The sequence below is a fragment of the Gopherus flavomarginatus genome, chromosome 14, assembly GCF_025201925.1.
Source record: "Gopherus flavomarginatus isolate rGopFla2 chromosome 14, rGopFla2.mat.asm, whole genome shotgun sequence".
Classification (NCBI taxonomy): Eukaryota; Metazoa; Chordata; order Testudines; family Testudinidae; genus Gopherus; species Gopherus flavomarginatus.
Window position 1 is genome coordinate 27,553,477 of NC_066630.1, and position 26,138 is coordinate 27,579,614.

At 39.9% G+C, this 26,138-nt stretch overlaps 3 protein-coding genes across 13 annotated transcripts in view; 2 read left to right on the forward strand and 1 right to left on the reverse strand.

Moving 5' to 3' along the window:
• LOC127034081 (nuclear receptor coactivator 5-like) overlaps positions 1–11,390 on the reverse strand; it is a 31,456-nt gene extending 20,066 nt beyond the window's left edge. For 2 of the 6 annotated variants that reach the window (XM_050922565.1, XM_050922562.1), the window contains exons 1-3: positions 11,283–11,389; positions 7,027–7,093; positions 2,772–2,804 (exon numbers count right to left, since the gene is read on the reverse strand). In XM_050922565.1, coding sequence (XP_050778522.1) covers positions 2,772–2,804; positions 7,027–7,085 — 92 coding nt within the window. In that variant the 5' untranslated portion in view covers positions 7,086–7,093; positions 11,283–11,389. Of the gene's footprint in view, positions 1–2,771; positions 2,805–7,026; positions 7,094–11,231 lie in introns of all 6 variants that reach the window. The other 4 variants (XM_050922559.1, XM_050922560.1, XM_050922563.1 and 1 more) reach the window with 4 other exon arrangements.
• A 3,821-nt stretch (positions 11,391–15,211) lies between these two features.
• Positions 15,212–25,768, forward strand: CNEP1R1 (CTD nuclear envelope phosphatase 1 regulatory subunit 1). 6 transcript variants are annotated; one of them, XR_007769287.1, is made up of 7 exons: positions 15,952–16,044; positions 17,803–17,874; positions 19,876–19,949; positions 22,104–22,213; positions 22,319–22,373; positions 22,920–23,021; positions 25,687–25,768. XR_007769287.1 is itself a non-coding variant. In XM_050922579.1 (6 exons), exons 1-6 carry the CDS (start codon positions 15,312–15,314, stop codon positions 22,959–22,961), a joined length of 378 nt encoding a protein of 125 aa, XP_050778536.1. In that variant the 5' UTR covers positions 15,212–15,311; the 3' UTR covers positions 22,962–24,289. The 6 variants fall into 6 exon arrangements, 4 of the variants coding, with proteins under 4 accessions (XP_050778536.1, XP_050778538.1, XP_050778537.1 ...); XR_007769288.1 differs by lacking the exon at positions 25,687–25,768 and adding an exon at positions 24,388–24,492; XM_050922579.1 differs by lacking the exons at positions 15,952–16,044; positions 25,687–25,768 and adding an exon at positions 15,212–15,336 and having other exon boundaries at positions 22,920–24,289.
• Positions 25,700–26,138, forward strand: part of HEATR3 (HEAT repeat containing 3) — a 34,781-nt gene continuing 34,342 nt past the window's right edge. The window contains exon 1 of the mRNA XM_050922540.1: positions 25,700–25,786. The gene's annotated coding sequence lies outside the window, so the exon portion shown is untranslated. The remainder of the gene's footprint in view (positions 25,787–26,138) is intronic.

The following is a 26,138-nucleotide window of genomic DNA, read 5'->3' on the forward strand; positions in this document are numbered from 1 at the left end:
ATGCTTCCATTGCCGCTATCAATGCTAACACAGCTGCACTATTATTTATACTTGCGCTATCTCAACAAGAGCTAGCATGTGTGTAGGAGCAGGGGAAATCACATCCCCAGCCTGAAGAGCAGACGGTCTTAGAAAAAATGCCTTATAACATAAAACAAGGCAGCTACATTTTGTTTATAGCCAGCTTCTGCTGATGTTTTATTCTTCCTTTTAATGAAACATTGATGTCATACCAGCTGTTATGAAGTTTTTCAATCACAGATGAGACATTTTAGGGCAAGTGTTATTTACATTCTGCTTACACCACCTCTATCTGTAGCTTTGGATGATCTAACATTTTCCCCTGAACCCATAGTTGCTAGTGAGTGTAGAGTCTGAAGCACATGCTGTTAAGCACAAGTTAACACAACTGATTTTGGATCTTGCAGTTAAGACCTAACTGATTTGTTGTCCATAACAAGATGTGGTAAAAAGTAAGTATATGAATGTAATTTAAGCAAGGCTTTTGAATGGTAGTAAACTTCAGTTTACCTATAATTTTAAGCATTTAATTTGCTATAAAAATCCAATCCTATATACTGGTTCATTTTGTTCTGCAAGAGATGCCTATGCTAACAAAGCCAAATATATTTTCACACAAAAGGTCAAAGGTGAGTGCTTCACTTTCTTATTCTTAATATTTACATTATAGTAGTAGCCAGAGACCCCAGTGAGGATTAGGGTTCAAAGTGCTATGTATTGTACAAACTGTTAGACAAGGTTCCTGCCCCAAAGAGCTTACACTCTAAGACAAGCAACACAAAAAGGGTGGGGGAACAGAGAGACAAATAATGTATAAATATACACATACATACTGTTTTAATTATCTTGATGTAGACACACTCTAAATTTGCATACAAATTAAAGATAGAAAATGAGTTTAGTTTATGTATTACAGTTAGGAGAATGCAGTTTTTCTGCACTGGCAAGAGGACTGACCAAAAGCCCTAATAGAACTTGATCTCTAATGTCTATAATATTTCAGTTCTACTTCATCAGAAAGAAGAGCAAGATAGGATTTGACATAGAAAGGACTGGACACACAGAAAGGCTCACAAGAGTTAGTTGGGAAAACCTTCTTACTCTGAGGTGAATAGGGGAGGCTAGTATGAGAAACTTAAGTCACGAATAGACCTTGTGCCTGGGGATTTGATGAAGATCACACAGGCTTGGTAGAAGTTTTGTTTCATGAAGGTAGTGCCAAATATGAAGTCTACAGGATAAAAGGAATAAGCAGATGGCTCAACATGAACAAGTCAAAAGTAAGTTGCTCTGAATGGGAACACAGGCTGACTGGGATGATGTCCAAAACCAAAATCAATAGCCACAAAGAAAAGTAGCATGATATTTAGATGCCAACCAACCAATTGGAGAAAAGACAACGTTAAGACAAAAATCTCTTGTCAAGAGATCAGGAATCTTGCGACACCAGTAGAGAGCCAGCTGCACTTGAAATAAACACTGTAGTTGACTTAAGTTATTCCTATTTTTAACTATGTTGTCAAAGTTACAAATATTTTATCACCTGAAAAATGGAACTGATAGCTATTAATGATAATTAGAAAACTGCTTTGGAAATCCTAGCACATCCAAAAACTATTCAGGAACTAACTATATATAAACTGGATGTGCCTAATGCTTAGTTGCATGTCAGGCACCTTGACAAGATAGGTCCAATCTACCATAAGAGAAATGGTACCAGCAGCAGGTAATACAGATTATCACATTGCTCAAGTACAGAAGTGCTGACATCTTGGGAGATATCAGACATTTGAAATGGACAGGGATCCTGCAACATTATCCTGTTGCACTTGCATCCAGCTCTACCAGTATCAGCACTTTTGGGCTGTGCTATTCCATGGTTGCTGCTGAGATAGCAAGAAAGAGACAAAGATGAAAGGATGACTGGATGGACCAAAGTGGTGGTCCCAATACTAGTCCAAAAATTATTTTGCAAAGAATGAGAAGAGAACACTTCCATATCCAAAAGATTAGAAGTTTAGTTTTAAAAACTTAGTTTCTCAACCTAGTTAGTAAGAATTTGGATTCTCCAGGAGTCTTAATTATTTTGATGGAATAATCTGATATAGCCAAGAACCTAAGGTGGATCATTCTAAATAAAATAGTGTTTCCACAACACAAATCTAGTAACTTCTAAAAGTTTTCATTCATTATCAGAAAACTTTTGAGAAAGCCAATAAAAGAATGCAACTGTAGAGTTACTTCACATTTCAGGATTTCTTCAAAAATAGTCATTCTGGGAAGTATCAATGTTTATCTTATAATCGGGAGAAACAGACAAAAGTCTTAAATCACTGTGTTGGTAATACAGAACAGAATATGAAAATGTGGGAAGGAAATGAAGAGGGAGATAAGAGGCTAAGGAGGCACTACTTGGGAAAAGAAAATGGTAATAATAGAAGAAACTGCGGAAAATAATAAGCACATTGTGAAGACCTGAAGACTGATCAAGAACTCATTCATGCTAGTACTAAAGGAATATTAAGAAAAAGTGAACAAAAGCTGTAAGATTGTCCCCTCTAACATTTACTAAAGGAATTTTGTTTACTTTGATACAAGTCTAACTTATGAAGACATCTAGAAGGGAAAACAAGTGTATGCTTACAAATAGAATGCACAATAGCGTTTTTACACACAAAACTGGATGAAGAAAAAGTCCACCTTTTTATAATCTACTTAAAAACTCAATAAATCTGTTACATATTACTTACTCCAGAAGGCGTGGAATCCATCCGGGTCTATGCCTGGACCCAAAATGAAAAGAGCTTGGATTAAGTTATATTGACGACAAACCGTAAAAAAACAGCAGTTAAATAAAGATTAGTAAAATGTGCTGAGTTTCTTCAGCAGCACGACCTTATGCACCACACTTTCAGATTATCACAAAATGTTTTAAAAAGCGAATGACAAGCTAAAGAAAAAGTGGAAATTGTGTTGTGTTGTAAAGGAATCTGATTTTTGAAGTAAGTGTGTTCCCTGAAGCTCTCTCTTGTAGGCCCCAAGTACCCAGAGGCATATGCAAACCTTACTCACCTCAATTGTAGAAAAGAGAAAGAGAGCAAAGAAAGGAGAGTTAGCGATACTGATTAAATGAAATTCAACTACTAACACTAGCAATCTATATTTTATCCCTCATGCGATGAACTATGCAGCAGTTATGAGCCATATAGCAGGGCATTAGATTACTCCTAAAATTTCCATTTCTAATATTCTATCAAGAGATGTGTACAGAGGAATATTTTATATGTATTTATACAACATACCCAAAAAATGATCCAGTTGGCTGCTCTGCTACTGTCTAACAAAAGATTTCCCTTTCTCCAGATGCAGATTGTTGGTAAATCTCACCTTTCCATGACAAACTTCAAAGGGTTTTGAAATACATGATTTAGTTCACCTGGCAAGAATAATTGTTGGCCAAAATAAGAAATCCTAAATTCTGATCTCCTTACCAAAAGACATTCTTGGATATGTACATTAATTTTGTTTAGAGAAATGAGTTTGGAAAGAAATAAAGGTAATTGCTTGCTAAACATGAAATTTAGAATGCCGTTCAGAAAAGAATTAGAAATTGAGTAAGAAATTACCCTTGGGTAACTGAACAAAAATTAGGATAATAATCTTAATCCTCCAGAACTTCTGGATGAAGTAGCTACAATAATAAATAAATGGTCTTATACAAAAGTGGGACTGACTGAAGATCTAGTCTCAATCACTTTCTACAAGAGCTTGAAATTTTAACACTAGAACTTTAAAGTGACATGGCGCAATAGGAGAGTGGATTGTACAGAGAAATAACAAGACGACCAGCACAGGAGGAAAGAAAGAAACAAGTGAGCTGTCCTAATTATCTCCTATAGACACTGCTACCAGATGCTCTTGCTTATGCTCAAAGTATCACTATGACATCTAGAAATGGATACCAAAAGATCCTGTACCAATAGAGAGAGATTTTTTTTTCTCTCTTTACCACAAAGAGAAGACACTTCATATCTAATTCTATGCTAAAAATGCAAGGGTCTTCACACTCTGAGTTTCAGATATTCTGTGCATTTAAATACTGAGAAATCAAAACACACTCTAAGCCCTTCTATTTAAGCCCTTCTAGTTATAAGGCTTCATGCACAACAGCAGAAAGGTACATCTAGGATTACACTGACAGATGTATTACTTAGAAGAAACAGATTCTTCAAGCTACAATGGTAGTATATAATAAGGACAGCTGTTTGGTCTTACTTCATTTACTTTGACTATTCTCAAATGAATGTCATTGGACAGGAGAATGTAAAAGCTACTTAAATTCAAATGTTGGTGTCAGGTTCTATTTAACTGCTTGAGTTAAAAAAAAAAAATATCCTGGAAGTTTTACATAAGGTCTGAAGATACAGAAATAGGTTTGGACTTAGTGCCTCCTGGGTCAATTCTCATTGCTCTGAAAATTGCTTCTTGGTGTAGGCCAAGACTTTTAGTGTCCCAAAGGTCAGAAAATCGACAAAGTTACTAAATATCTACTAGCTAGAGGAGTAAACCTACTAGTCAATGATAGATACAAAAGATAAGTAGAGAGCCTTCACATCAGTGAGCTCCAGGAAGAATCATGTGTTATAAAGTACAACCTCCTGCCATAGGTAATGGAAGTGCTAGAATTCATGCATTGGGCTCCAGCTTTCATATCAGCATCTGGCTACTTGATATCTGATAAATGTGAAGCTTCACCAACTTCTAGCTACTGGAAAGGAAAAGACGCTCTCTGGATACTGCAAGGGTAAGAAAAACACAGAAAAAGCTTCTGGTACTCTAGTCTTCTCCCACACCACAGATTTTTATTGTTATTTATTTATTGGGGGGAGTTGTGAAAAATTTTAGCATTGATTTATGCTGATGAGATTTTGCCAGATGCCAGCAGACCAAAACTGATACTCTCCACTATTTCATTGTTGCCCACAGGTTTGCCCACACAAATAGGAGTGATTAATCTTACTAATTTTACACTGCTAGTGGGCACAGCTATGAGGCACTGCAGACTCAGGAAACCACCGCCAGCCGCACATTGGCTTATGTTCAGTAGGTCATCTTCACAACAGAAGTGGCTAGAAACAGTCTGGTTTTTTTATATGAAAGTTTGAATTCTGCAAAGAAGTGATGGCTAGGCCTCTCCATGCAGAGAACACTTCCCACTGGTGAGCAGGCACATGGTTTTTTCAATCTCTGCCCTTGATACAATAATGCTTTGATGTCTGTGTTACCTTGAATAAGTTTGTTCAAAAGATATTTTGTAAAGATAGTCTGTCTTATCTATTTTAATATACTTTTAATTTAGACAAGTCGTAATCTAATTTCATTTTGGTCCTTTATTATTTATCAAACTACAGAACTATAGGCCTTACCCACCCCTTAACATTTTCTTGAGCAAATATCCACATTGAAAATGGGTGGAAGGACAAAACCTTTCAGGACACTGGCTGATAATTAGCAACAGTAGTTCCTCCGTAAGAAAACTGTGAATTATTGCTTCCCAATTCTTGGAGACTAGGCCCCTCAACAGAATCCTGCTCTCTACTTTCACAGTTCATCCATTTAGCTCTGAATTATTATGCCCCTTCCTTTGAAATGTTTAGCAACAATTACAGAAAGAAGTGTATGAAATTCTTTGAGTCGCAAACTGACCTTCCACCAGAGCACTAGAATGTCAAATTTATCATTGTGGATGAGATTTGTCATACTTAATTTCAGTGCAAGATTGCTTTTTTTTGTTTTGTTATGCAAGCACAAAAAGAAAACACTTTTACACAGTGATTCCTCCCCCCCCTTCAAAAACAAAGATATGAAATTTGAAAAACAACCGATTTGTCATGTACTGGTCCTCAGTGATATATATGAAAAAATGTTCAAAATCTTGATCCTGTAATTTACAGCATGTAGGCAAACTACTGCACCCTCATGGAGCCCTACTGAAATCAACATGGCTCTGTATGGGCACAACAGTCCATCCATACGTTGTAAATTGCAAGATCAGGGCTTAAGGGTGAAATTCACTCCTGTACAGAGGACCAGCACAAGGTCTGTGCACCACTTGAATTCTCATAGCATGTAAAGACTGCTTTTGGACATCACCTGGGATTGAAGTGGTGCACAGACTTTGTGCTAGTCTTCTGCACAGGAGTGAATTTCACCCCATAGAAGTTAGAATTGAAAATGCAACTGACTGACTGAAAACGTGTTGTCCAAGCACAATATTTTAGGAATGCTTTTGAACACCGATTCACACAGACATCTGAAAGGGATACTTAGGGTGTGTTCAAACAGTACAGTACTACCAACAACTGGATAGAGTAATTCCTTATTCTTCTATAAATTACACAAATGACACTAACAGTATATACAACATTCATTTCAGAAAATTTTACAAAATTGTAGTTCTGATACTGACTACAAAGTTCATTTCAATCTACTGTTTCATAGCATAAAATGCACACGATAAAAGTAACAATTTCCAGGGGATACCAAATGCTCATATGTTGATATTTTAAATGCTAAGCTTATTTGTTTTCTAGATTATAGAAGTAGAATATCACTGTTTCATGCTAAACATAGGCTCAAATGTTAAGCGTGTGATTAACTTCACACACTAAGTAGTCCCACTGTAGTCAATGGAACAACTCACTGCATCAAGTTAATATGCTGAAGTCTTCCCAGGACTGGAGCCTTAAAGAATACAATTATGTATTTCATAGAATTATAGTAAGTAGAATTGTGCATGGCTGTTTCTATTTCCTTTCTTATATATTCTTTATATATGCATGTTTGTTTTGTTAAAGACATTCAACTCTTTAAAGTGACTGAATTTTAAAACAATGACAGTGAAATGAGCACAATTCTCAGACTTGTATATGAAAACCCTAACACATATTTTCATAAGTATCTGTAGAAACAATTGTTGAAATATTTATATTTATTTTACTTTACCTTTTATCCACAATAGGTTTCTGAACTTGACCCCTGGTAACTTTAACCCAAGATGACATTTTAATTCCTAGGAAAACAAAATACGTTGCATTTATTCTCTTCACAAATGAAGTGAGAAAACCGTCTTAAAATAGCAATAGTACATTGCAAAACTGACAGCTTGCAACTTGTTAAAAATATTGTATTTCATAATCAAGCTTGTGGATGATCTCTAGTTGAGTGAGATCCCTTTGTATGTTTTTGCAGTAACCTTAACTATCTTAAGTAATTTTTATCATCATCTGTAAATGTTGCCAGTTCCCCGTTCACTCCCTTTTCCAGATCATTTATGAATATGCTGAACAGTACTCATCCCAATACAAATCCTTGAGGGACTCTGCTATTTACATCTCTGCTGCAAAAGCTGGCCATTTATTCCTACTCTTTGTTTCCTGTGTTTTAACCAGTTACTGATCCATGAGAAGCCCTTCCTCTTATCCTATGACTGCTTACTTTGCTTAAGGGCTTTTGGTTAGGGATCCTGTCAAAGGTTTTCTGAAAGTCCAAGAACACTATATCCACTAGATCACCCTTAACCAAATACTTGTTGACGCCCTCAAAAAATTCCAATAGATTAAGGAGCCTGGTTTCCCTTTACAAACATATTGTGTTCATCCAGCTGTTTGAATTTTATTTTTTACTATAACCTCAATCAATTTGCCTAGTACTGAAGTTAGGCTCATGACCCGTAATTGCCTGGATCACCTCTGGAGCTTCTTTTAAAAATCCAGTATTACATTAGCGATGCTCTAGTCATCTGATACAGAGACTGATTTAAGCGATAGGTTACATACCACAGTTAAAAGTTCTGCAATTTCATGTCTGAGATCCTTCAAAACTCTTGGGTGAATACCATCTGGTCCCGGTGACTCTTTACTGTTTAATTTATCAATTTATTCAAAAACCTTCTCTACTGACACTTCAAACTTGGACAATTCCTAAAATAGGTCACCTAAAAACAATGGCTTAGGTGTGGGAATCTCCCTCACATCCTCTGCAGCGAAAACTGATGCAAAGAATTCATTTAGGTTTTCTGAAAATGTCTTGCGTTCCCTGAGTGCTCCTGTAGAAAGGGGTGGGGAACCTACGGCTAGATCCAGCACTTTGCTTCATTTCATCTGGCCTGCAGCAAGCCTCCGCTCTCTGAGTTGCCAAAAGTCCGGTCGGCTCTGCGCAGCTCCCGGAAACGACAGGCATGTCTCTGTGGCCTCTAGGAGCTGGGGCAATCAGGGAAGCTCCGCGCACTACCACCGCCGGCTCTGCAGCTCCCATTGGCCAGAAACCATGGCCAGCAGAAGCTGCAGGGGTGGTGCTTGTGGGCACGGGCGGCTTGCATCACACAGAGCCGCCTGGCTCCTCCACCTAAGGGCCGAACATGGTGGCCGCTTCTGGGAGCGGCGCAGAGCCCCGGTAGGCAAGGAGCCTGCTTTAGCCACGCTGCGCCAGCGATTGGGAGCCACCAGAGGTAAAAGCCACCTGGCCGAAGCCCACACCTCAAATCCTCTGCCCCAGATTCGAACGCCCTCCCAAACGCTAAATCCTTCCCAGACCCCACACCTCCACCCCAACCCCCTACCCCAGGTCGGAACCCCCTGCACACCCTAACTCCCTCCCTGCACTCCCACCTGCACCCCAACCCCCTGGAACAGGTTGTAAATCCCTCCTAGAACCCACAGCCCCACCCCAACCCCCTGCCCTGAGCCTCCTCCCACACCAAAACTCCCTCCCAGAGCCTGCACCCCAAAACTCCTCCCACACCCCAAACCCCTGCCCCAGCCCTGAGCCAACTCCCACACTCCAAATCCCTTGGCCCCAGCCCAGAGCCCCCTCCTGCACCCCAAACCCCTCATCTCCAACCCCACCCCAGAGCCTGCACCCCCAGCTGGAGACCTCACTCCTCTGACACCCCAATCCCCTGCCCCAGCCTGGAGCCCACTCCCACACCCTGAATTCATTTTTGCCCCAGCCCAGAGTCTAGGGGAAGCCCTGAGCCTCCAGACTCCCACCCCTGGGGCTGAAGCCACGAGAGCCTGCTTGACCCACTTCACGGGGAAGCCCCGAGCCTTACCACCCCTTACGGGGCTGCATGTGGCCCACAACCAATTTTTTCTGTGGGTTAGCAGCCCCGATAGAAAAAAGGTTCCCCACCCCTGCTGTAGCACCTTTATCATCCAGTGGCCCCTCCAACTTTTTGGCAGGCTTCCTGCTTCTGAAGTACTTTTCAAATTCTAACTGCAATTTTTTTTTTAGAGCAACTAGCCAAAAACACAAACTTTCTTGGACTGCCTAAACATACTTTTACATTTGACTTGCCAGAGTTTATGTTCCTATTTTTCTCAGTAAGATTTTACTTCCAACTTTTAAAAGATGCCTTTTTGCCTCTAACGACCTCATTTACTCTGCTGTTAGCCATGGTGGCATTTGTTTTGGTCCTCTCACTGTTTTGTTTTGGTTGGGGGGGGGGGAGGCGACAAAAATATTTAGCTTGAGTCTCTATCACAGTGTATTTAAATAGTCTGCAAGTTGTTTGCAGGGATTTCACCTTTGTGACTGTTCCTTTTAATTTCCATTTGACTAGCTTCCTCATTTTTGTATTAGTCCCCTTTTTTAAGTTAAATGCTACTGTGGTGGGTTTCTCTGGCAATTTCCTCTCTACAAGGATGTTAAATCTAATTACATTATGGCCGTTATTACTGAGCAGTTCAGCTATATTTACCAGTTGGACCAGATCCTGTGCTAAATAAAAAATTGCCTCTCCTTACATGGGTTCCAAGACAAGCTGCATTTATTCATGTTGTCCCTGCTTCTAGTGACATACTTAGTCAATATGAGGATAGTTGAAATCCCCCATTATTATTGCATTTTCTACCTTTGAGCCTCTCTAATCTCCCTAAGCGTTTCACAATCATTGTCACCATTCTAGTCAAGTAGTCAGTAATATATTCCTTCTACTGAACTCTTATTGTTCAAGCATAGAATTTCTATTCACAGAAATCCTATAGTACAATTTGATTAATTTAAGATTTTTATGTTGACTCTATGCTTTCTTTTAGTGCCATTCCCAAACAGCATGACCTACTGTGTTATTCCTATATATTTGAGCCTTTGTATTACCATGTCTCATTGACTATTCTCATTTCCCCAAATTTTCATGATGCCCATTATACCAACATACTCATTTAAATGACACTCTAGTTCACCCATCTTAGTATTTAGACTTCCAGCATTCACATATAAGCACTCGTACATTTTATCAATATGAATTTGAAGTCCAGTATTGGTAGGGTGAGCATATTTCCCCAAGGGAAAGCGGACACTGTGTGGGGCTGGCCTGAACCCCTACGCAGGGCTGGCATCGCTGCGTCGCCCAGGGTGGCACTGCATGTTGCGCCTGACCCCACTTTTTGACAAAAGTGGTCATTTGTCCTGTTTGCTCCTGCCAACTGATCAGGGCTTTAAAAAGGGACTGCCCCAGGCAAATCAGGACCATATGGTCACCCTAAGTACTGGTTTCTTTGCAGCATAATTTCAGAAGTAACAGAGTGCGCAGAATGGTCTGGATACACGTACACTTGGATGTATTCTCAAAATATAGTTTATGAAAACAGGGTGACCTGATTAGAGCAGCATTCTAGACACCAAGGCCCCATCTCGACAGGCAAAAAGGTGTATTTTTCAGTTGAGGAAGCTTAACACCCATAGAGGTGCCAAGTTCACTGGATCTCAGAATGGTGCAACATAAACGGAGAGAAACAAATGGCTGCATCTCTACCTGGCTTAACAACTGGTTGGAAAGATACAGTTAAAGAGCGGTAACTAACTGAACGGAAGCCTCCCTTCACTGCTCGCTAATGGACCGCAGGAGCCCCAGCCCGTCAGTGCAGCCGGCTGCCTCCATCCCCGATATGGCTGCGAGTCGGGGGCAGAAAGGGCCTCGGGAAAAGGATGCTCTGCACTAACAACGTGATCAGAGGCCGAAGCTTCACCCCCGCCAGCTCTTCTGGGCTCCCCGCAGCCTCCCGAGCTCGGGCTGGACCCAGAGACATTTAACCCTCGGCCGTAGGGCGCACAGTGGACGCCACCCACCCCTCTCCTCTGCGCCGGGGCTGGGCTCCCAGGCTCGGGCGGGGACACCGGGGAGGGCGGACAGCCCCGGCCCAGCAGACCTGCTCCTCTCTAGGCCGCGGCCCGGCAGGGCCTGGGAGTCCCGCACTCACGGCTTGGGGGCTCCGCGCAGCAGCCACCGCCGCCTCCGTTCCTCGCGCACAAAGCAACGGCGGCCGGTTGCCAGAGGCTGCCTGGCGTGGGCACCTCCCCTTCCCTCTCGCTGCCAGGAGAAGACGGAGCCTCGGGGCCAGCAGCGGCTGCAACCTCCCGCCACAGTGACCCCTGTTGGTGGTGCCGGGGAACTGTGCCCCTGAGAAGGAACCATTGGGGCACCCATCTCTCCCTGCCCCCGGCGGGGCCCTGGTCATCATGGAAACCACCCCAGCACCCATCCCTCCCCTCCCTCTGTGGGGCCCACTTACCATGGGGACCCCTCCCAGCATCCCTCTCTCCCCTCCCCTTGTGGGGCCCTGGTCACCATGGGAACCCCTCCCAGCATCTATCCTTCCCCTCCCTCTGTGGGTCCCCACTTACCATGGGGACGCCTCCCAGCACCAATCTCTCCCTGCCCCCTTGCCAATGAGTAAAAATATAGTTGGTCTTAAGGCACTCTTATGAATGGTGTCCCTGTTGTTTCTAGTGTTTGGTTTGAAGGGGACTAGTTTAAAGCATCAAAAGAAATAGTTTAGAAGTTTTATTTGAGGTTCTCTTAAGCCAATTTACTTGGATTTACAAGGAGAAACATATATATATACAGCATTACATTGTTAAAATCCCAAAATATATTTACTTGGGGTGTCAACAGAAAGACTGCAGACGCAGCAAGGTAACCTTAAGAGAATGGAAAGGCTATTGGCTGGTATAATCATCCAATAGCAATTACAGGGTTCTGCAGCTTCTTTGATGGGTTCAGCAAACTCTGAAGTTCCACATTGAGGTTCCACTGTTTCAGTTTTAATTGGAAGAGAGCAAGTCACTTATTTTGTACTGGTCATTTGTCAGGCTCCCACTTTTCTGCTCTGTTTCTATGCTACTTACCTTGATATCCAGTAGATGGCAATGGTGTATAACAAATGTCTTTTATCCTTTTCTTTTCGGAGGCTTTTTTTGTTTTATTCATTTCAATTACTGTATTTCTGTATTAACCCAAACTATAAATTGGAATGTCCCCTTTAGGTAATTTATTTCAATATTTTAAATGCATACACGGAGTAGGTGCTTATAACTTTCAATATTCTTTTTCATTCTCTATCATTTCATATCATTTCTAGAAGCCAACAATCATTTAGAAAAAAAAATCCTTTACAGTTCCTCTAAATTTAGTGGACATAGTCCATACATTCCTTGATTATATATCATGACTTTAATTTCACATCCTCAGGGCTTACAACAGAACAAGAGACATTGTAGTGAAGGAACAAGATAATTATATATAGAGAGAGAAATGTCAGAAATTTGCAGTCAATTTCCCTGTGTAGACCTTTGTCTCACAAGTTTAAGGAGTGTATTGTTGGTCTTCTAGTCTGGGCAAACAGAGGTGGAGTAAACAAACATTCTTTAGTCTTAGTTGTCTTTGATCTGGAAATAGTATTTCTTTTCTGATTCAAAGACCAGAAAAACCAACCTATAGTTATCAACAACATATTCATGACATATTTGACATTTGTAAGTCTCACAGGACTCTCCAACAACAGCATCCATCTCTCCACCTTTCTCAATATCAGAAAATTAAGGGCAGTGCAAAGCAGTCTTCTCTTCTACCTTCCAGCCCCATACTCTACTTTTAGGGCACAGTCAGGATGGGCTAAGCACTCATTTCTCCCTATGTAGAATCTGCATCTGTAGGGGCTCCCCTTTACCTTCTAAGTACCCAACTTTCTCCTTTTGACTGATACAGGACACTCCAACCCCATTATTAAGGAACTAAAGACAAAGCACGTAATGCTATTTTAGATGTATATGGCATGGTTTAGAGATGTCACCTTCTGAACTGGTCCAAGGAAAACGTGCCACTAACTAGAAAACCTTGCTGTTTGAATGGGAGAAAGGGATTAAGCCAAGCACCAACATCTTTGTAGGAGCAGCAACAATTTTAATAAAGTTAGAGGAGGCCATGAGAGCTGAACTCTAACAGTTCAAGAGAGACCAGATCCTAGGAAAATATAAACTTTAAACACTGCTGTTGGCCACTGTCTTTTCTAAGCAGAAATCAACAAGCCATTTTCCGAGTGTAACATTTAAAGAGCAACACAAATAATCCAGATTAAACTCTGGCATCTTTCATGATAATCTAGAAGTAGTAGCCAAGCATTTTTATAATTTCTCCACTCTTCAAATGTTTGTCCTCTCTCTCTCAAGTATATGGAAGCCTGTGCAGAGCATCGTTCTATAGATGCAGTTGTACGTCCATAAACCTTTTCAAGGCCTCCTCTGTGATATCATGGGTATCATCCAATACACCTTTGAATCCACATTTGGGGCACTGCATTATGATTGGATGGGTTAGATGTTCTCATCACAATTGCATGAAAGGGAATCTTTGATTTTCCACTTGTGGGTCAAGTAGCTTCATCTTCCATGGTTTATTTGGTAAGTCTGCCTGGCAGATCAAAACCATGAGGTTGGCTTTTTGGGTCCATAGTAGCATGTTTCTTTGGAACGGTAGATGTGGTCGACACTTTGTTTGTCCTGACAATGATTAATATCTTTCACAAGCAGATAGAGACAGAAAAGGACTACATCTGTGTGAATTTATACCTTGTTGGCTTTGAAAAAATTAAATCCATGCATAAAAAAAAAAAGGGAGTTTGGTTTTTGTTTTGTATTCCCTAGTCACTGCCGGGGCCACTACTTTATATGGTTGTTCAGACCCATGTAAGTTGCTCTGATCCTTGCTGTGCGTTTGAAAGTGTCTTCTTTGTAAACTAAACATAATTTCTAATGATCCTGAAAACTAGGCTCTCGCTGTGGAGTTATGGCATTACTCAAAGGGGGCATTTCAACTTTGTTATTTTTACTACATATATTGAAGGCTGACATCAACTCATTAATCCTCAAAACTAATTAAACCTACTTGCAACACTAAAACAAGAATGAGGTTTGATGGTATAATAAAGTTACTAAAATAAGTTATACCCCTTTTTGGACTACATTTTTAAAGTAGAACCTATTAAACATACAGTCAGTGTGCCAATATAAACAGGTATTCATAGAATCATAGGGTTAGAAGGGACCACAAGGATCGTCTAGTCTAACCCCCAGTTTTAGTGACTGTGACTTGTTGTGTGGACCAGATTGCAGGACTGCGGCCTGTGTATCCCCCCCCACCCCCTGACAGAAAAGAAAGGTATTAAATACTCTAACAAAGAACTGTGGGAGAATTTCTCACATTTATTTTCAACTGCAACCTCCAAACCAAGCAGTTATTTTTGCTGGCCTTTCATAGTCCACATCCGAGTATTGTTTATACAGATTCTATTTTTGATTAACATATAATAAATATAAATTGGTTCAATATTTCTTTGCCCCACCCTCCACAACCCAATGCAGGAATTTGCACTACTTAACATTAAGGAGATACATTTACTGAAATGGAAAATTACCCTGCCCACATTTTTAGGGGAATAGTCTGAAAGAATGGCAGAACTGTCCCTAGGGCTGTAAGTGTAAGAGACCAAGGCGTCTTTTCACGGATCCCAAGTGGTCTTTGGATCGGGCCCCTCCTCCTCGCTCTGGTTTTGCACGTGCAGACCGATGCCCTCGGGGCTGTGACACGTACAATAGAAAAGCAGCACCGCACAGTTTGCTCGGACAGGTTCCCGCCCGCAGCTCCACAGCGCGCCGCTCTCGTCGAACGTTACAGCACCACCACAAGCCGATACGCCACCGCCTCTTTGCCGGAATCTTTCTTCCTGCAGCCACGCCCCTTCCCTTCCCCGCCAATGGGCATGGGGTTTGCTTGGGAGGCATGCGGTGTGGAAGGGATGCCCAATGGAGAGCGGCGTTGTTGTGGGGGGCGGGGGATTGCGGAAGGGGCGGAGAGTGGGACTAGGAGCCGGCTCTCTGGGCTGCGATGTGAGCGGGTTCGAGGCGCTGAGGAGGGGGCGGCTGTGCGCTCTGACCGCCCTCCCCCACCCGCCATGAATTCGCTGGAGCAGGCAGAAGGTAATTGCGGTCCCCGCCCCGCCGGGCCCAGTGACCCTTTCCCGGGACACGCCGCGGGAGGAGTTTCTCTGTGCGGCTCCCGCGCCTCAGAGCGGTCCCTTATCTCTGCCGCACGACCCGGGAGCTCTGAGCCCGGCCCCTTCAGCTGGAGGTGTCAAAGGGCGCTGCCTGGGGGCCACCCCACCGCAGTCCGAGAGTGGGGAGGGGCGTTCTCCGCGGTGTGGCCCAGTGACAGCGGGATCCAGCGAGGGGTATGAGCGGCGCCCCTCACCTGGGGGTCACGGTTTTCTGGAGGGACAGAAGGGCGCCGTGCAAACCTGCCATAGGACAAGGTTCTTAGTGCTCACAGCCTCACGCACTGGGGGAATGGCTCAAAGGCGAGGGGCCGGTGAGTCGAGCAGTCCGGGGGGTGGTTTAGTGTTTTGTTTGCTCGCTTGTTGGTGGAGGAGGGGCATGTTGCTGCTCTGCAAGCGGCGCTTGGAATAATGATATAGTGTAGAAAGCGGATTCGGTTGTAAAAGGGCAAAGTTCTGCCTTTTAACTGAGCCAAGTTATTTGAACGAGAGTGTGTGCATCGGCTTTCTCCACCGGGGACAGACTAAAAGATCTCCAGTAGTTTGCACAACTTCCTTTTTGTCACCTTTCTTTGGTTGGGTTGTTTCATGACGGAGCCTGGCTTTTACAGTGTGGTCTGTTGTTTCTGCCTTGGTAAGAGATTGGCTGTACAAGTTAGAAACTTGTTATAGACTATTCACTAATTCCTGTTCTTTTTTAATGTAAACTATATAGTCCACATAGAACGCAATTAAAGAATTACAGCTATATCTCAAATACATTGAGATATAATAATCTAACCAAAGAATTCTTTTCTTCAGGAAAAATACAGCTCACTGAGCTTCACATTCTGATTTGCTAAAACGGATCCTTGTTTTAAGTTTTGGTGCAGATTTCTAGTAAAGGATATTAAAAAGGAACTTTAAAGCTGCTTTCTTTCTGCAAAAAATCAATACAGGAGACAGTACTTCAAGATTAGATTAGTAAATGTCATATATAGAACAAACAAGATGTGTGTATACATTAGCAGAAATACTAGAAATTATGGGAATACTGAAATGACTGTCAACACTTATTGTAACACTGTAAATATCAGAATTATCTCTTTGGTTAGCACTGGTAGACAAATTTTTAAAACACCAAACCCATCCTTTTTTTTTTTTTTTTTTTTTTTTTTTGAAAGAGGTTCTTAACAATTTGGGCTTCCAAGACTTTTAAAATGTAGTTCAAGCCTTTATTTTTTTATGTACGTTTTATTTAAAACACAAAATCGTATCTAATTTACAAATGTTTTCTGTTGGTTAACAAAGTAGTTATATTTTTTCCAGTTGATAAACATTGAAATAATCTCTGCATATATTTTAGAGTAAGTACACAGTTCAGTAACAGGCATACATTTTAATGAAGGTATTTTTCTTGTAGTTTTTGCATTGTTACCTTTATTGGAACTTGACATTCTAATATAACATGAAATTCTTTCAAAGAACAGTAGTTGTTACCTGAAGCCAGTTTGTCTTTAAAGTGTATATACCTTTATAAATAAATAAATATCAAATTTCAAACAATAAATTAGTGGGACAGTTTTAAGCCCAAAACTTCTCTGGTTGAAAAGGAAATCTTCACAGACGTTAAAATGAATAGTTGACTTTTTTTAAAATCTGAAAATATTTATAAAGTAGACTTCTCTTCATGTTAAATAGATCCCCTGTAATGTTGCAAAGCCAAACACTCTATTTCATGAGTCAGATTCTAAAGCTGGCTAAAACTTAAATAATTTATGATTGTATTTTCATTGTCCAAGATGAGTGGCATGTAAAAATAGATTATTGAAACTGAAAGGACTGTAAAAAAATCTCAAATGATGCCAACTGAGATAAGAATTTTTGTAGTGAGTTATGGTGATAGAATCATTCTAATCACAAACAAAATACCAAACTCTACTTATCATTAGCACAGGCCATAGAGTATAACAAGATTTTCCTAACACACTTTACATTTCAAAATATACCTTGTTTTAGAGCATTTTAATCTATCAATATAAATGGCTTGCATTTAGACTTACAAAGGGATACCATGTCAAGGTATTCTAATCTCTTCAGTATATATTTCTGTATATGGAAATGCCTGTCACTTAATATATTAATTTTTAGTGGGGTGCTTAACCAAAAAGTGTGGTAAATTCTACAGCTAATGTGCTGAGATGTAGTGCTAAACATCTTTCCATTATCTATTGCTTAATCTGAGATGCAAGTGATTTTTGATAATTACATCATCAATCCATTACAGCTTTCCTCTGCAAGTCATGGGTCTGAGCTGCACAGAACATAAGTAACAATAGAATCTGAGGCATTAACTATTAATCTTCAACTAATAGACCAAGACTTATTAGATCTCTGCCTGTCTTTTCCTCAGATCTCAAAGCTTTTGAAAGAAGACTTACTGAATATATTGCATGTTTGCAACCAGCTACAGGACGTTGGAGAAGTAAGCTTAATATTTTAAAGAAGTTGGATTGACTCTTTAATACTGCAGTTGGCATTTACCCATGTATATTCCTGTGGATTATGTTTACAAAAACAAATCTAGGCTTTAAAAATCTTATTGTATGTACTTTGTATGTGAGCCTAAAAATCTTTTAAATATTTGAAGGTACCACACATACACAAATTTAACAAAAAATAGCAAAAGTAAAATAATGTATTGATTTTGTTGCATCTGTACCATGTGCACAAAATGCTTATAGCATTTGCACAATTGCTATTCAAAAGTAGATATTAGTCTACTTTAAGAGGAATTAGTCTCTTTAAAAGGAATTCCTCAGGACAAGTTTGAGGCATATTGAGGCTTTGTGATTAAAGTCATGTCTATACTACCACTTACGGCAGCAAAATGTATGTCACTCAGGAGTGTAACACCCCCCATTTTCCCTCATGAGTGACATAAGTTTCACTGGCATATTGGTAGTATGCATGTGCTATGTCAGGAGGAGAGCTTCTGCCAACGTAGTTACCACTGCTCATTGGGGATGGTTTAATTATGTTAATAGGAGGACTCTCTTCTGTCAGCATAGAGTGGCTACATGAGAGATCTTATAGGAGCGCAGCTGCATAGGTACAGCTGTGCCACTGTAAGCTCTCTAGTATAGGCATAGTCTAAGTCTGCACTACCTTTTTTCAGTCGTGTATCTATTTAGTGGCTGTATATAGGGGTTTGGTTTCCAAGTTGGGCTATTTTTCACCGTGATAACTTAAAACAATCTGTTTATCGATGGCTTTCTCCTATTCCTTAGTATATTGTCCAAGGTTTCCCCCAAAATCAATATATTAAGTTCACTGGTTCTATAGTTTATTTTTTTAATGTGTGTTCACTTTCCAGTTGTTGGCAATCTCTTCCAAACTTGTTCAAATATATCTAAATGCAGGCTAAAGTTTTACTGACTTAAAGCACACTCATGAAGAAGTTTTAAATAAAAATTGGATGTGGCATCTAGTGACTTCATAATTCTGTTATCTGTTTAAAAATACCAGTTTCCCAGAAATAAAGTAGTTGATATAGGTAGATCTTTACTATCTTTCTGTGTGAAATTGGAGTAATAATTTTCATTTTATATGGCATATAAACTTCTTTCATTCCCCTTCGAATGTGCCAATTCCAGCCCCTAACTGGTCCACTTTTATTTTATCAGTATTATCAGCACCCAAAATTAAGACATCATGAATATGCTTTACAAGCATTGAGATCTGAACCTTTAGAATGTGCACTGTTCACATCTTTCTGGCTTTTATCCGCAACTATGAGTGGAGGGTTAGAAATAAAACTTTTTTTTAATAAAAGCTGAGATTCTCACATAATCACTTGCCTCACAGAGCTGGAGCTTTAAGAAAAATACCTGATATTGCTACACTTGCAATGAAATTGAAAGAGTTGGCAAGGCTGCTTGCCTCCGTGCAGAGCAGCTTGCAGGACTGGCACCTTAGTGTTATTGGCTCTTGGATGTTACACGCAAAATACTGTGTAGGTTTTTAGCCTATTGCTCAAGAAAGTTATTCTGTACTACTTTCCCTCAATTTTCTGACTAATGTTTCTAAATCTGTGTCTCTAGTAAAAATTTCTCATACCCTCGACCTTCCAAACCACAGCATGTCTTTACTTATCAAAACACTATCTGTACTACCTTTTTGTCCTCTCTAGGAGGCCGACAGAATCTTCAAAGGGTTGCATTGTTTTAAATGGGAAAACATTTTTTTTACCTCCTTCCACTTTGACTGCATAAATAGAAAGGTGGGAGTCCAGATGAGAAACAAACATGATATGCAGGTAGACCTCTTCAAATAAATCTTGCTCTTCTTTGGACATTCTTAATAGAAGAATGAAGAGGGGAAATAAAATAAAATGTAATCTCTTTCAAAGCTTTTCATGAGCTATTAAATACTTTGTAATTAATATGAACCAGATGTGTTGCTTATGACCTTTATTCTTCATCAGTGATTCTTATAGTGGTATCAGTGTGCACGGCAACTGGTGCTTGGAACTGGTTAATAGATCCTGAGACACAGAAGGTAAGTTATACTCTAATGTTGAAATATTAAATGTCTCAATGTTTGTAATCTAGATAATAAAAACCAGGTTTATGTAGTGAGGAGTTGGACTGCTTTGAAAAGTGAAAAGCTAATAGCAGGGTTATTTCCCTGACTGCCTAACTCAAGACATTAGGGACTAAGAGCAAATTCAGTGGATTATTTACATCACAGGAATCGCACTTTGATTTGAAGGGGGAACTAAGAATATTAGAGGCATTCTGCAGCTGTGCTGAATAGGGGTGATTTCCCCCAAAGAATAACTTTGTTCTCTCTACCTATAGAGCATAGTCTGCTAAGGCCACCTTCAACTAGACTGATCCATGATCAAGAGAATTGAACTTGTGAGAACACTAGCAAGTTAACTAGCCCTAAAAGTTTTTTCTTATGTACCTCTGCACTTTGGAAATATCTCCCCCTTTCTCCTTGAAATAACTTTTTGTAGCAGTGGAACAGTTTAAAATTTGTCACCCTAAGTATGCATATACCAGCTATGCCTTTGTTGTTGTTTAACTTGAATATCTAAGATGATCAAACTGATTTTTTCCTAAATTGTGTGGGTGGAGTAGCTTGAGGCTTGGTATTCTAAATGTCAGACTTAGGGTGACCAGATGTCCTGATTTTATAGGGACAATCCCAATTTTGGGGGCTTTTTCTTATATAGGCACCTATTACCCCCTACTCCCATCCTGATTTTTTACACTTGCTATCTGGTCACCCTATTCAGACCAGACTTGTATTGAAATGATGCCAGACTTCTAGGCTACATTGTATCTGTGAAACTGAATCTGAAACTATAGTTGTTCAATGAACTTTATATGGTGCAAGAGAACTTTACCACTAAACTGAAGAAAACTGATAAAGAATTCTTAACTTATTTCCATTTTTACACCTTAGCAATAAACTGAGGTAGAGCTATTATATTCTGTTCAGAAGTGGAAGAAAAAATATGAGATGAGTGATGAACAATTGATGATTTTTTGTGTCATTAACAAGAAAGTACTTTTTAATTTTAGACTGTTTCCATGGAACTTTAAAACAAAAACTTAGCTTAATTACAGAGACTCAAACAGCACTACTGCAATGAGAAATGTTGTTATCAAATCAAGAACAGGAGTACTTGTGGCACCTTAGAGACTAACAAATTTATTTGAGCATAAGCTTTCGTGGGCTACAGTCCACTTCATCGGATGCATGTAGTGGAAAATACAGTAAAAAGAGATATATACACACACACAGAACATGAAACAATGGGTGTTACCATACACACTATAAGGGGAGTGATCAGTTAAGGTGACCTATTATCAGCAGGAGAGAAATTGTAATGGTACTGAAAATGGCCCATTTCCAGCAATTGACAAAGAGATGTAAGGAACTGGGGTAGGGAGTGGAATAAGCATGGGGAAATAGTTTTACTTTGTGTAATGGCCTATCCACTCTCAGTCTTTATTCAAGCCTAATTTGATGGTGTCCAATTTGCAAATTAATTCCAATTCTTCAGTCTCTCGTTGGAGTCTGTCTGAAGTTTTTTTGTTGTAATATTGCGACTTTTAGGTCTGTTCAATCTCCCTGGCCACTCAATTAGTGTTCTCCAAGTGGTTTTTGAATGTTATAATTCTTGATGTCTGAGTTGTGTCCATTTATTCTTTTACGTAGAGCCTGTCCGGTTTGGCCAATGTACATGGCAGAAGGGCATTTCTGGCACATGGTGGCATATATCACATTGGTAGATGTGCAGGTGAACGAGCCAAACCGGACAGGCTCTACGTAAAAGAATAAATGGGCACAACTCAGACATCAAGAATTATAACTTCTCCCAGGGAAATCAGAGACTGTTTTCATAGAGTTTAAGGTCAGAAGAGATGGGCAGATTTCTGTTACTTTCCAAAATATCTGAAAGCAGAAGGGATATTCATTGGGAAGATGTTTGGCAGAAGCACTTTTTGTGAAGAGTAGCAGGGTTACAAAGAAGGAGTAAGTTCTGAGTAACAAGGGAATTTTTAAGAGATCTATTCCATCTTAGATTAGTGGCCTAAACATCAGGTTTGCAATACTCAGTCTCCAGCTTGATGTCATCCCTTCAGTCATGGAATCTTTCAATAATTTTTCTTCAAGACAATTTTATTTCTCTCCTAGGTGTCCTTTTTCACATCACTCTGGAATCATCCATTCTTCACAATTAGCTGTATTACTCTAATAGGCTTGTTCTTTGCTGGCATACACAAAAGAGTGGTGGCACCATCAATGTATCCTTTGATAGTTTGTCAGATGAAAGTTGAGGTAATTCTTACTGTAACTGCAGCCCACATAAAATCTTTGTTCAGTACTTTTCTTTGACGAAATCCACACAGCATAGCAGCCCGATGTCGAACAGTCTTGGCAGAGTATAATATGTCCTGCGATGATGTAAGTGACTCTAGTCTCACTGACTGCATGTACATGTTTAAGGCAGGAATAAATGCAAAAAAGATGAAATTGCTCTCTTTCTGAATAGACACTGCATTCCCAGATAGCACAGGTATAAATAGCAATGTAGATGGTGAGACAAGGCTTAAGTGTGTAGACTGGCTTACTTGCATGAATCGCCTGAGCAGTGCCTCTCACATAGCAGCATAGTATCCCAATATTGGAGCTTTCTCTGCTGCAGGGAAAGGCCCTGGCGGGGAGGAGCAGTAGTGAAAAGCTCTGGCCGTTCCCTGTTGCCAGAGCCTTTCACTGCAGCACCTGTACTCTACATGCTGTTAAAGAGTAGACAGCCTAGAGTGCATATTTACATTTTTACAAATAATGTATGGTTAAAATGTGAAACTACAAGTTACTTAATGGTTCCATGGATGCAAACCCTTAGTTCTCACCCCAGTTGCAGACTAAAGAGAAATTGACACAGATAACACTCACTTTTGTAGTAAGGCTATTTCAGGGTTTGTCTGAACTTTAATTTTTCTTTTGCAGACTGGAAAACTAATTTTGAAACCTAGGCCCCATGTTCAATAATCGTGATCTTCCTTCAACTCTGTCCACTGCCATGGAAATCAAAAATGACCTTTTCTGAAGGTAGTATGGCACAAAAAAGCCAAACAGGACTGGTTTTCAGTTGCCTGGGAGTGAGTCTTATTTACAGTTGACAGTGAAAGTGTGCAATATTACCGTCTGGCATATTTGTCTAAATTCTCTTTTGACTACCCTCATGTTATCAGTGCTTTTGCTACCTTTGATTACCTCTTTTTCAGTATTAGTGTCACTTTTGTTCTTCAAGTAGAGCAAAACATGCAGGTGAAATATGTTAATTGGTTACTAAGTTAAACTTGGAAACCAAACCTCGTTTGTTTTTTATAATGTGTTTTTTTGCAAACTACTGTAAATAGCAAATCAATGCCAATGTTAAGCAAAGAGTAATACATGCTGTGTGAATTCTTGTTCTTGTGAACCAGTATTTAAAGGGATGCTTATTTGCCATTCCCAGAGCTTTTTATTAATTACAGTTGTCTTTTTCATTCCTGGTTACAATATTTTTGGAATCAGCAAACAAAAGAGACTTAAAAGAGAAATCTATGGTATGGGGAGAAAGGTCTTATTATGTTTAAGAATATTGCAAGTATGTTAAAGTATCACTTTGTCTATATGCAGTACTTCAGCCACTTTCACTGTGATTTATCCTTAGTTCAATGCTTTCATCTACTTCACAGTACAACCTGTTTTTAATTATTTTATCTTTTTAAAAAACTCTTGAATATACTTACATCTTTCAGATTATAAAAGTTCTGTACTGTATCTGAATTCCATAATCACACTGTTTTAAGAGTGGATTTTATGCTGTGATAATCTGGCCATGAAACTAGTATTGCAAATATTTAACTCTGGATTCAAATCATTTGATAAAGAAAATATATGATCAGTGCCACAAATAAATTAATAAAACTCTCTAAAGTATTAAGAGAAACTAAATGTGGCAGTTATGTATACACAGTACAATAGTTCTTGAAATATTAACAATAATCAAAACAGTTTAATTTTAAGTGTTCAAGGTGCCTTTTTACCTGTTTCAGATTTTTTTAAAATTTAATTGAGCATAATCAGCATAAAAACACAAAGCTATTGCTGGCACAGTAACCTCTCTCTACAGATAAGACTAGCAAGGCTGCCTCTTAAAGTGAGCATAGTTTGACTTTCATGTATGTTAAATTTTCACTCAATTGAGGCAATAAAATCCTTTGCTCCTAAAGTCTCTTCCAGAGGTTTTGTACTTCTGTCCTTCCATTGTTTTTAACTGATGTAAATTGTTGTAGGTAAATATGTGCATTAAATAAATACTTTATATAGTAGTATGTTTGGGGTTTTTTGTATTGTAAATTGACAAATGTGTAGATACAGGATGGGAAGTGACAAAAGCTGAACAGTTATGTACTTTATTTATGAACAGCTGAAGACTCCAGTGACGGAAGTATGGCGCTTGTTTTTTTGTGAAATGTCATGTATGTTTGTTCTGGATATTGATGTCACCAAAATAGAGACAGCATGGAAAGCAGCAGCCCATAGTCCCTTTACAATAATCCACCAGTCTACCTCAACCTTGTTCCAGGCACCTTCTCATGCCTAGAGCAGGTATTGTCTCTATCTCTGTGTGAATTCATTCAAGAGTTTAATGATTGGTTTTGATCAGATACACCACTATGGGCCACTTTGCCAGGAATGGCCCTTGAAATGTATTAACTACTTACGTTAAACAATCTGGTCCATCTTGTATTTAGGTGTGACACAGAGGGCACGTCTACATTTAAAACTCTGTTGGCACAGCTGCACCACTGTAGCGCTTTAATGGAGATACTCTAGGCTGATGGGAGAGAACTCTCCTGTTGGCATAGTTAATCCATCTCCTGGCACAGCAGTAGCTATGTCGCTAGGAGAAACTCTCTTATTGACAAAGCATTGTCTATATGGGGGTGTGAGTTATACCAAGCTATGTCGCTCAGGGGTGTGGATTTTTCACACGACTGAGTGACAGTTGTACCAATATAGGTTGGTAGTGTAAACCAGACCTGAGGAAGAGCTTTGTGTAAGTTTGACAGCTTGTGTCTCTCACCAGTAGAAGTTGGTCCAATAAAAGATGTTAACTCCCCCACCTTTTGTCTCTAATATCCTGGGACCAACCTGGCTACACCAACGCTGCATATAACTATGACAGATAACTTCCAAAAGGCTGCAAAAACTAAAACCAGTGTGCCACATGTAAAAGGCAAGGATAACAGTTCTGGATAATTTAGGAAGAATCTGGATGTTTTTATTTCCTATTGGGGTGCTGCTCCACTCTGTGGTTCCAGTGTTGGATACAACACAAGAACAGTAATTCAAAAGTATTCATTAGATTATTAAAGTAATCTGCCTTTGCTGCTGTTGTACAACATTTTAAAGAAAACCTACACCCTCCTTTTGGCCTGGTCTCCATTACTCTAGAACAGCCCGTAGTAAATATGCAGCTAAGTGTTAGGGACAGATTAAAAAAAGCATCCAAATAATTTGTATCTGATGAAGTGGTTTCTGTACATATTATGTAGCTGTATTATGTAGCAAACTGTCCATCGAATAAAACATCACATTTGTGCAGAAGTGTCCATCTACATTAATCACTTGTGCTAGCCAGCTGTGAACAAATGAGATGCAGTTTACTCTAGGTGCTAGGGTAGTAGTAGACTAAGATGTTTTATTATTTATTTCTATTTAGGGGCTCCTAAGCTCTCCACTAGTCCATTGAGTAGAGCTTTGTTGGATTTGTAGGCACCTAGAACAAAGACTATTCCTATGGCAATGTCTACACTACTGCGGTAAGTTGACCTAGGTTACACATCTCCGGCTACATAGCACTGGGTCGATGGGAGATGCTCTCCTGTCTACTTACCTTACTTCTCTTGTTCCCAATGGAGAATCAGGGTCAATCGGGGAGTGCTCTGAAGATATGCTAAATTGACCCCTGGTGTATTGATCGCTGGAGCATGCATCCTGTGGTAGTGTACACCCAGCCTAAGGCTATTTGAGGCAGACATAGGCTATGTCTACACTAGCACTTTTGTCAGTATAACTTATGTCACTCGGATGTGAAATAAACACCCCCTTACCTGACATAAATTACACTACCAGAAGCCCAGGGGTGGACAGCGCTATGTCCACCAGAGAAAA